Source organism: Rhinolophus ferrumequinum, chromosome 16 (assembly GCF_004115265.2).
Source record: "Rhinolophus ferrumequinum isolate MPI-CBG mRhiFer1 chromosome 16, mRhiFer1_v1.p, whole genome shotgun sequence".
NCBI lineage: Eukaryota > Metazoa > Chordata > Mammalia > Chiroptera > Rhinolophidae > Rhinolophus > Rhinolophus ferrumequinum.
Window position 1 is genome coordinate 39,274,324 of NC_046299.1, and position 12,067 is coordinate 39,286,390.

At 37.3% G+C, this 12,067-nt stretch overlaps 1 protein-coding gene across 1 annotated transcript; it reads left to right on the top strand.

Moving 5' to 3' along the window:
- The first annotated feature begins 210 nt into the window (after positions 1–210).
- Positions 211–11,807, top strand: TFAM (transcription factor A, mitochondrial). The gene is made up of 7 exons (XM_033129676.1): positions 211–467; positions 1,016–1,134; positions 2,381–2,451; positions 2,874–3,023; positions 6,141–6,236; positions 11,014–11,070; positions 11,558–11,807. The coding sequence occupies exons 1-7, from the start codon at positions 367–369 to the stop codon at positions 11,702–11,704; spliced, it is 741 nt and encodes a 246-aa protein (XP_032985567.1). The 5' UTR covers positions 211–366; the 3' UTR covers positions 11,705–11,807.
- The last annotated feature ends 260 nt before the right edge of the window (positions 11,808–12,067 follow it).

The following is a 12,067-nucleotide window of genomic DNA, read 5'->3' on the forward strand; positions in this document are numbered from 1 at the left end:
GTGAGGAACCAACTGCGGAGGCGGGGGCCGGGGGCAGAGGCGGCTCAGCAGCGCCCCCTCCAGGCCAGGGCCCTCCGCAGGCGAGCCGGGCTGCGGCCTCCTTTCTTCTCTTCCGAGCTCCTCCTCCTTTTTTGCAGTCCCGCCCACCGGAGGGAAGCCACTACAGCGCCTGCGCCAATTCTGCCTTATCCCGCCCCTATCTACCAACCGGAAGTTAACAGGCTTCCCATAGTGCCTCGCGAGTGGTGGGCATGATAGCGAACCCGGGACGGTGGTACGCGGGTTCAGCTTGTCGTTGTTGGGGTTCTGTTGTGCCAGGGGGCTCCACGAGGTTGGGGCCCGGTCACTGCCTTGTCGGCGGGTGCAATGGCGCTTCTTCGGGGCGTGTGGGGCGTGCTGAGTACACTGGGCAAGTCCGGAGCGGCTCTGTGCGCGGACTGTGGGAGTCGACTGCGCTCTCCCTTCAGGTAAGAGCTCGCCTGCGCTTCAGCGGGCGGTCGGGCTCAGGACGCCCAGGGGCTGCACCGTAGACGGCTTCTTCCACTTTCTGCTCCTCCTGGGAGTTGAGGGCCACCTTGAGCCTTAGGTCAGACCTCGACCTTGCCGGGGGACCGGTGGCTTTGATACCAGGCCTGACTGCAGTAGTACCCAGCACCTTCGCTCCGGCCATCCCCCACCTTCCCGCCTCCCCACTGTCCGGGAGCACCTGCAGACTCGGCGTTCTCCGCAAACTCGCGCCAAGAGTCTCCCGCCTTCAGCTGGGCATTGAGGAGGCGGCGCCCCGGAGCGGGCGTCCAGGTGCTTTCTGCACTCTGCCCTTGGTCGAAGTGAAGGGCTTTGAGACTTCAGGTTGGCAGTCTCTTCCCTCTGGGTAGCGTAGGATTTTAAGTGTCACGCGCTTTCTTGTTGAAGGTGTAGATAGCATCTTGATAACATCTTATTTGGTATTTGTATACGTGTGAATATTTCCTCTTAAATACTTGACCTTGGTTATTTTCTTTTTATTTCTATGTAGTTTTGTGTATGTCCCGAGATGGTTTTCATCCACCTTGAGTAGTTATCCAAAGAAGCCTATGACTTCATACGTTCGATTTTCTAAAGAACAGCTACCCATATTTAAAGCTCAGAACCCAGGTAAGGAGTTTGGGGGCTTGTACTCTTCTTCTCTGATGTAATAAAGAGGCCACTAAGCAGATAAACTGCGAACTTGATTTGCACTACCAAACCATCCAGTGAGTGCAGGAACTAACCATTTTTTTGGATGGTCTTAAAATAGGAGGTATAACATTTTTTACCAGACAGAAATGCTTTAAATAGGACTGAGAACTAATGGAAGGTATTTTAAAAATAGTAGGACGTAGAGTGGAAGAGTGGAAATCATCAGAGAAGAGGATGTAAAAAAGCTTTAGTTCAGGTGTAGTTGCCACTGGCTTAGAGGACCATTGATGAATCGTTTTATCTCTTGCTTAGCTCCTTCTGCCTCGGGGAATTGTTAAAGAAGTTGCAACGAAATAAGTTATGTGGAAGTGTTAGGTAAACTGTAAAGCTCTATACAACTTACTGTTAATTTCAACAGCTTTTATACTGAAAAGATTTCCAGATAGGATGTTTGTTGATTCCCTAGAAAGACTGTGGGGCCTTTATTTGAGGTTGTGGTGTAAAGGTGATTACTAAATTATTAATAGTAAAGCTTTTGCTTATGATTTCTAAAGCCCTTTCACATGCAGTATTATCTACCACAGGGCACTTGTGAAAATCAAATGAGCTATAATAAAAATTTTTACGTTATAAAGAATTGGTTTATAAGATATGCATAAATACGTTTTTTAAAATGTAGGAGTTGCAACTAGTAAGTGGTTTGTTAAAGCATTTATACCTGCCTTTCCAGTTAAGGTGAGGAAGGAAATGGGGAATAATGAATTGATTTTAGAATAATTTAGTTTGTTTGCAAATGGTATTTCTGTAATTGAAATACAACATGGTATGTGAATCAAAACTATATTTTGTTGTTTATTCAGGTTCTATGAACTTAGTTCCTAAAAGACGAAAAAATGTTTGATTGAATATGAAGTAAACAACTTGAAGCAATGGACTACCCAACTGCTTAAAGTAGTAACCAGTTTCTGAGGACTGTTTTGGTGATATGTGATATACATCTTGATTATTAGATAGGGAACTTAAACAATTTGGATAAAGTATTAAATTATCATAAATTAGTTGGGTAAAGAAAAGCTAAATGATTGTGTTAAATTGTGTGTGGTATAGAGGTATCTAATAGAACTTATAGAGCTAATGGATTATACTTTCTTGGAAACCTTTAGAAATTAATCCTGAGACATAAAAGTGTGACATCTTTTCTCATTTTTTTTCCAATCCATAGATGCAAAAAATTCAGAACTAATTAAAAAAATCGCCGAGATATGGAGGGAACTTCCTGATGCAGAGAAAAAAGTAAGCATATAGGTTTTCAAAATGGCTGTCCAGTTATTCTGCAGTTAGGAACAATTGTCATGTCCCTTAAGGGACCAGATAACCCACAGGTTTTTTTTTTGTTTGTTTGTATTTTTTTAACATCTGTTATCTACAAATGAACTTCATACCTTCTGATCTATATAAATGATGACAGTATGGATGAATAGGGAAGGTTTGGCAGCAATTTGAAGACAAATTGCTAGACTCTCACCTTGGTTAGCATGTATATGAAAAAAATACATGTTTTTAATCCATATAAATGTGATCCCAGAGCACATTTCCCATTTGGTGGTTCAGTCTCTGACTTTATCCGAAATCATGCAGTTGTCTTTCGTTGGCAGTTATGCTATGTTTAATTTACTATCAAGTTCACTGACTTCATACTGGGTTTTTATTCATAGATATATGAAGATGCCTATAAGGCAGACTGGCAGGCATACAAAGAAGAGATCAACAGAATTCAAGAACAGCTAACTCCAAGTCAGCTGGTATCTTTGGAAAAAGAAATCATGCAAAAACGTTTAAAAAAGAAAGCGATAATAAAAAAGAGAGTGAGTATCGTTTAAATACTCTTTTTCCTTTGACAAAAAAATGAAATTTGTGTAACTCTGCATATGGGTAGTTTTCTCTCTTTTTGATGATATGTGTGGCTATGAGGTAGAATGCCATCAGGTGTCCTTCAGTTAGGAATAGCTCTCTTCTTGCCACTAGGACCACTTGCTGTTGAGTCTGTCTTGGAATCCCTTGTTGCTACTTTTGGATGTATTCGAATTTAAGATATATATGAAAGTTGTAGGAACAAAATTATGGAACAGCCAAATCAGGAACAGTAAGAATCTTTGCTTCTGGGTCTTGTCTAGAATAGCTTACTGATTTGAATAGTTTTGTAGGTCATGGTGAGTATGATTCTGAATATTGCTGAATAGACTGAATTTATTAACGCATTAGGGAAAAGTGCCTGTTGTATCTAATCAAATAAGTGCCTTTAGGTTAAAATACTATTTTTCCTCATTAAAACCTTCACATGGTTCAAAAATTGTAGTTCTCAGCTTAAGGTATCAATCCACATAAATCCCATTGTTTAAAATGGAATTTCAAACATTCTCCTGTAGAACCAGTATTAGGCGTGAGGTGGTCAGCGGGCTGGTCCAGTACATATACTATAGGAAATGGGCATCAGAATTAAAACTGTTTCTCTGAAAAAGTAGATTACAGCCTTTAATGTGACATGCCAAGATACCTGTCCCTGACCCTAATGTCTTAAGTCCTCCTACCAGTTTCGGGTCAATGATGGTAATCTAAGGCTGCTGATTCAATTAGTAAAAGGGATCCAGAAGAGATACCAAGAGTGAGAAATACAATCTCTGCATAGGGCTGGTATTTGGAGAGGTGTGAGTTCTAAAGTTCACTCTCCCTTTCTTTTTAATGCATCCAGCCAGTGCTAAGAGTGGAGAGGACCAGAAATGAGGATTGGGCAGATAAAAGGGGTTTCCTTTTCAAATATTTCTTTTCGTCCTTTCTCTCTTCTCTTGGTATTCCCATCATGCTTCTGTTACACCTACTGTAGTTGCCCCATAGTCCTTGGATAGTCTGTTCTGTGTTTTTCCCCAGTCTTCGTTCTCTTTCATTTTGGGTTTTCCAGGATTCTGTTAATGTGTTCTCTAGCTCAGAGATTTTTTTCCTCACCTGTATCCAGCCTACTAATAAGCACATCAAAGGCATTCTTTATTTCAGTTACTGTTTTTGCTCTAGCGTTTTTTCATTCTTTCTTAGGATTCCCACCTGTCTGCTTACATATTAATCATAGTTGTTTTAAATTCCTGATATGATAATTCCACCATCTCTGCTCTGTCTGGTGCTGATGCTTTCTTTGTCTCTTCAAACTATGTATTTTGCCTCTTAGTATGCCTTGGAATTTTTTCTTGATAACTGGACATGATGTACTGCGCAGAAGGAATTGCTGTTAAATACGCCTTAATGTGATGGTGGATGTGGCCACAAGGGAAGCGTTCTTTAGTCATTTGATTAGGTCCCGGGCTTTCAGTGACCCTTTGCTTCTTGACTGTGAACTGCACAGTGTTTCTCAGTTTTTTTCCCTCCCCCCTAGGTGGGACAGGATAGCTAGAGTGGGCTGGAGTTGGCTATTTCCCTTCCTTCAGGTCATTTAAGCTCTGATAATATCCCAGCAGGTTAGGCTCTGTCTAGGTAACTAGTTTCGCCGAGAGCAGGCCTTGTTAAGAAGACAGAGTGCTCATGCATTTCAAAATGGTTCTTTTTCTCCTCTCCATGCTGGAACCAGGGGGGAATTTTTCTAGATAGTTATTGTGGGAGTCTGGTTAAGCTCCTGGAGTTGTGAATCTCACAGTATTGTGAGGCCCCTCAAATGACTGGATTCTCTGGAGTTTTTAAACTCTGAGTTGTCCACACAGAGCCTCCAGCAGTGCATTACTTACAGTTCAGGTTTTCTTACCCAGCACCGGTTCACACAGCAGTTTCCTCCTGAGTCTTTTTGCTCCTCTGCTCTGGTAAGCCTCCTCTATATTCACTTGTCTGTCTCTCCAGTCTGGGGGGCAAGCAGCAGTTGCCCAGTGTCGTCCTTTCATGCATCCAAGGAGAGCTGTTGATTTTTCAGTCTGTTCAGAAAGCTTTATACTTTTAGGATGGAGCAGTGACTTCCAAGCTCTTTACTTGTTGAACCTGAAGCCTGAGGGTTGTTTTTCCCCTCAGTCTTCCAATCCCTCACTCCCTGTTGGAATTTTTCTTCCCATTAAAGATTCCTAGTACCAACTAGTTAGAGATCGGGTGAGGCGTGTGGGAACCAGAAAGTTGCAAGTGAAGCACCTAGTTGTAATTCTAGAAATAAAAGGGGCTATAGTTAAGTTGTGAACTGACTGGGAGCTACAGTAGTTTTCATGACAAGAGAGGTTCAGGAAGGAAGTGACTAGCTGTAAATCAGAGGAACCCTACTTTTACTGATGAGTAAAAGTTGGATTTGTTATTGACGAACAAATTGTCATTAAAAGTCACAAAATTTTATAAATTACAAGTACTACTCACTATCCAAATTCTGACACCCAGGTTAGGATAGTGCAATATCTCTCATTCTCTGAACTCAGAAACTAAATTGATATAGACAGCAAGAGGTACTTACATTCTTTTTCATCTTTTCTTCCCCTCCCTTTGATATTGAGTAAAAAGAATTTAACACATCTATTGAGGTTTAAAGGTTGAGAGACATGCAGGCAAAGAAATGAAATGAGAGCTATTAAACAGATACTCTAGTGTCCATGAGTTGTGGAGGTACGTAGTGGTTTAGCCAAGGAGATGGTAGTATCCTGTAAGGATGAAACTGAGATCATTTTATCTTTTAGAAAAGATTTTGTACATATGTCCTCAGTTATTCAGTTCATGGAGACCATGAAAATGATACGTAAAAAATATTTGTGTATGGAAAGTAACTCATAAAAATCTATTATAACTTTCAAAACTTAGAGCTATCAAAAATTCTGACTCTGGGAGGGAACCATCACATACTTTATATAAGAATCGTAACATTCACTTTAAGGAACATTCTATGTAATGCATAGTAGTGAATACAGTTTCTGTGAGTAAAATTAAGTCTCATAGAGGTCAAAACTGTATGTAACTCTTCCATTTTTATTACTCAGGAGTTAACAATGCTTGGAAAACCGAAAAGACCTCGCTCAGCTTATAACATTTATATATCTGAACGCTTTCAGGAAGCTAAGGATGGTTCATCACAGGTAAAACAGAACTGTCTTTGTTTTAAATTTTTTTATTTTAATTTAAAACATAGTCAGGAAATTTTAGGGATGCCATATGTCAGGTGGTGAAAAAAAATAGTAAAGTACTCTGATCAAATATTATATACGAATAAGACCTTCGTTCTTTTATCTTTTTTAGGGAAAAATCCTTTTTCTTACTATGTAGAATTAATATGAGTACACAGATGCCAATATGTATATTGTCAACTTTTTTTAATTTAAAAAACCTAAAAATTTTTCAAGTTTCTAGAGATGTTAAAGTTCTGGAGACTTATCCAGCAGTTCTTAACTGTTTTACAGTCACTGGGAAATAATGAGAGCAGAATTATAATGTTTTTTTTACTAGGATTTGAATATAACCTGTTGCTTCATGTTTTATATCCTTTAATAAAATTTTGGTTATGCCCATGGGAATGTTTTATATGAATGTTACTATATGAATGTGTCGAAAAAAAGTGGCCATTCCTGTTGTGGCTTAGTCTTTATTTCCTTAGAAGCTCCAAATTGACAATTGTATTTTTCTTTTTATATTATGACATGGTAAGAAGAGTGTATGTTCAGATCCCTAACTCTTGTCAATCTGAGATGAAGTTCTTTTTCCACTTTCCATTTTGGGTTATTTGGTTTCATGATTCATTTCACACATCTGCTTAACATATGATCAAAGAATGTGTATATGTGATGTAGTCTTACCTGGCTAAATAGTTTTACTGATTTACTACTCCCTTTGGGATTTTAAATTCAGTTTCTATGGCCCTACATTACTAAAATGCAAGCCTGTTTGTTTTTTTAGTTGTAATTTGCTCAGTCACTAACTTACCTTGGAGTTAGTTGTTTTATCAGTATGAGAAGGTTATATGCTAGAGAATCTTCCTAAATCAGTGGTCTCAATTCGGACTGCATCTTGGAATCACCTGGGAAGCCTAATGCCTGGGCACTACCCCTGGAAATGAAAATTACCTCGACTATATAATTTTTATTCATTAAAAAATAGTGGTTATACATCCTCATAGTTTAAAGAAACAAAATAAGGCTTGTTATGAAAGATACTAGTCTTCACTGCCCTGTCATATTTCTTACTCCAGAAGCAAATTCTACTGTTTTAGCTGATTCTTGTATTTACCTCCATATCTCTAAATAACATCCTTATGTTGTTACTTCTTAATTTTTTTCAATTTTCAGCATTACTTATATTTTAGGCATTGCCCTTCATTATTTAAAATGAACATTTAAATGTTTCTCATCCCGCTGTTCATGTTTTCATTCTTCTACCTCTCAATATTATCATAATTTTGGTTATATTATTATGATTACATAAACCCTATTCATAGCTGAGCTGTGCTATTTGCTATGACTGACTGTTTTGCCTTTCTGGCAAAACTTATCTTTCCCTGAAGTTGGTTATGTTTTGTTTGCTTAGTTTTTTATGTATTGTCAATAATTTAACCTCAAACTCTTCAATATTCACCAGCTTTCTGTATATTTAGATACATTAGATATTCTGTCAGCTTCATTCTGGAGCCTCTGATTTGTTCGAGTTTGGTTGTTGCCTTCTGTACCTAGTGCATAGCTGACATCCTGGGATCTTCCTTCATCGTCATCCTTGTGGTGCTTTTGCTTCTGTTGTTGTCTTTCTTGGTTTACTGATTCTGTTATAGCATCTCCCTTAGTGAGGGTACATGGGAGATAAGCTTTTTGAGTTCTTGAATGTCTGAAAGTGTCTCTGTTACATAGTTCGGGCATAGAATTGTTTCATGTTCTTTGAAAATGTAAAAAATAATGCTCCTTTCTTTTGTAGCTTCTTGTATTGCTTTTGAGATGTGTAAAGCCATTTGATTATTGGTCCTTTGAATGTGATCTGTTTTTTTTTTCCCCCTCCCTTTCCCTCTCTTTTTTTCCTTTGTTCTGACTCTCTAGAACTCTTATTTGTTTGTTCATCTTCTGAATTGGTACTTTAATTTTCTTTTCTGTATTGTTTTCTCAGACTTTTTTTTTGCTTTTCTTTCTGGGATACAGTATACATTTTCATTTAATGTTCCTGTTTTCAGCATGGTACCATTGCCCGTAACTATACCTGGTGTCCACAGAATAATTATTTTACTGTGTTGAGAGATGAATGTCCTAGAATCTACCCACAGTGGGCATTTAACCTCTTTTTAAACACTTGCAATCAGTCCTGGTTTTAACCTGACTTCGCCTCTGTTTTATACTTATCTGGTGCTGCCAATTCCTGAGCTACTTGGGGAATTCTACATTGTAAAACACTTTGCTTTTTTTGGCTTTCCCCATTGCCAGTTTAGGAATAGCTTTCCTGGGTTATGGAAGCCAGGAACCATTTCTCCATCTGCTTTTCAGCTTCAGCTTTTGTGTTGTACTCTCTCTCCCGGTATCTTTGTCATATGGGTTTATGCCTTACAATTTTTTGTTTATTCATTTAATGTTTGTTTATTTTAACATAGACAACAGAGATTTATTGCTCACAGTTCTGGAGGCTGGGGAAGGCACTGTCGCGGTTGCCTGCTGGTGAGGGCCCTCTTCCAGGTTCATAGCTGGCGCTTTCTCACTGTTGTCCTCACATAGTGGAAGGGCTCATTTAATGGAGTTTTAGGAGGGAGAAAAATATCTTTCCTTCTCTTTAATTTTTTTTAATGAATTATTTTTATTGAATTGAAAGATCAGATTATTTATGCACACAACCTCAAGAATTATTGTTGAACTCAGTGAATGTGAAACTTTATGGATAGTAAGACATTAGTTATGAAAGAATCGAGAGCATTAAAGTAATTGCTTCCAAGTTAAGAGTCAGCAATTTAATGAGTAACCATTCCTGAATATATTAGAACTGTTTGTAAAGGTAAGTTTAAAATGTTCAAAACATAATGGTTATGTAATCTCAGATACTATCTGGTACCTCTATTGTTGTTGATAGGAAAATAAAATTCAGTCAAAGATCTGGTGAAAATAATAAAGTTCATTAATCTCACTCTGCTTCTCCTTAAAATCATTGATGATTTCCTCATAGCTTTAAACAGATACTTTTCGGACTATATGTCTCCCTCACAGTCCTCCTTCTGCTGCTCTGTTCATTTTCTATGCTCATTTTCTATCCGTTCATTTTTCCCTTCATTCTCTGCTCTCTGGGAGCAACAGCACAGGTGGTGTGAAGTGTACTGACTCTCCTCTCTGCCTTTCTTCCTGCCATGGCATCCCTGTATCCCTTTAATTTTCTAGATGAAGAACCAAGCCAACAGAGGTAGTAGAACTTTTTCAAAGGCACGTAATTAAGTTCAGCTGAGTAGAATTAAGGACTGGTGTTGTGTTGTTCCTATGACTAAACCTTGGCACACATTTTAGAATAAAACACTAAGCTACAGGGAAGAAATAAAAACGCTTAGTCTCTGAAGTTAGGCAGTGACAGAATGTAGGTTATATTTGAATATTAGTATTTTTGAATCAAAAAAGATAAATATCTGCACAATAAAGGAAACCATCAACAAAATGAAGAGGTAGCCTACCTAATGGGAGTAAATATTTGCATATCCTAAGGAGTTAATATCCAAAATATATAAAGAATTTATACAATTCATTAGCTGAAAAACCAATCTGATCAAAAAATGAGCAGAGGATTGGATTAAACATTTTTCCAAAGAAGACATATAGGTGGCTAACAGGTACATGAAAAGGTGCTTAACATCACTAATTATCAGGGAAATGCAAATTAAAAACCACAATTCACCTCGCAACTTGTTAGAGTGGCTGTTATCAAAGACAAGAACTAACAAGTGCTGGCGAGGATGTGGAGAAAATTAAACCCTTATGCACAGTTGGTGGGAGCGTAAATTTCTGTAGCTTCTATAGAAAGCAGTATCGAGGTTCCTGAAAAAAATTAATAAAAAGAGCTACCATATGTCCAGCAATTCTGGGTATTTATCCAAAGAAGAAGAAAACAGTAACTTGAGAAGATATCTGAATCCCCATGTTCATTGCAGCATGATTTACAACAGCCAAGATGTGAAATCTAAGTGTCCATCAATGGATGAATGGATTAAAAAAAACTGATATATATGTATATAAAGTGGACTATTATTCAGCCATAAAAAGAAGGAAAACTTGCTATTTGCGGCAACGTGGATGGATCTTGAAAGTATTATACTAAGAAAAAAGTCAGACCAGAGAAAGACAAATACCGTATGATCTCACTTATATGTGGACTCTGAAAAAAAAATAAACTGAGTTCATAGATGCAGAGAACATGGTGGTGGTTGCCAGGGATGGGATGTGGGTAAAATGGGTGATGGTGGCCAAAACGTACAAACTTTCAGATATAAAATATTTAAGTCCTGAGGATATAGTACACAGATGGGAACAATAGTTAATAAAACTGTACTGCATATTTGAAAGTTGCTCAGAGAATAGATCTTAAAAGTTCTCATAAGAAAATTTATGGTGATGAATGTTAACTAGACTTGTGATCATTTCAGAATATGTACAAATATTGAATCATGTTGTACACTTGAAATTAATATAGTGTTATATGTCAATTATATCTCAATAAAAAAGATAAATATCTTCATCCAGGTATTTTGTATATTTTAACAGTTTAATAGTTTAATGTAGAATGAAATGATGTTAAGACTTGATGAGGGTTGCCTGTGATTCTTGTTATTTGAGTTTTTGTTGTTGGAATGAGTAATAAAAAATATTTTTAATCACTGAATTCCCTACACCTGGTACTTAAACATATGTTGTTTTACAGTTAAAGCTGAAGGCTGTAAACGAAAGCTGGAAAAATCTCTCTAGTTCTCAAAAGCAAGTAAGTAGTATGGTTTTAGTTTCAAGTGTCTGGTTAGATATCTGTGAGAGACTATTAGGACAAGACTTAATTCATGTGAAAACCTTATATTACTAACAACCCAAATCAGGTATTTTTAAATAATTTCATATTCTTAGAACCAATTTAGCTTTTTTCTTTTGGTAGATTTTGACTGCAAATAAAATTGGTATTTAAAATAATGCCACACAGAATTTAGTGTCCACTGTATCCTGTGACAGTCACATCCTGCCTCTGCTCCTTTCCCACATCTCAGACCCTGACATTGTAACAAGTTCATTAATACAAGGTCTTTATCTCTTACCTTTTTCTCATCTAATTTTTATCTCACAAAAACATTGCTTCTCCTGTCCCACTTTATACATGTAGGATAATAAGGTAATTTCTAGAGTATATGTGGAAGCATTCCAGAAATTAATTGCAAAGTTTCTTCTAAAGAAATCATTTTAACAGTTACACTTTTTCTCAGGTATATATTCAACTTGCTGAAGATGATAAAATTCGTTATTATAATGAAATCAAATCTTGGGAAGAACAAATGGTTGAAGTTGGACGTAATGATCTTCTCCGTCGCAAAATGATGAAGCCCCAGGCAAAAAGCACTGAGAAGAGTTAAATAGAAGATTATGTTCATAATGGATAGTTACAAGAAACAAATTAGGTCTCAATACCTGAAACTTGTTGTAAAATTAGAAAGGATAAAGGTGGTAAACATTTTATACTTAATTCCTTTTTCTTTAGCCCATGGACTTCTACCGGTTCAATACATTCTTGTATTTTAACATCTTGCTTGGAAAACCCAAACAGATAAAAAAGTTCATGTGAAATTTATTTTCTGTTTAGGAACTTCTAAGGATCAAAATAATCCATGAAATGTATCAGAAATCATTTTACCTTTGATAAAGGTGAATCAGACTGTGAAGGTTTTTTTGTACTTGATGACTGTGGAAAGACTATTCTTGTTTCCTTATTTTATGGA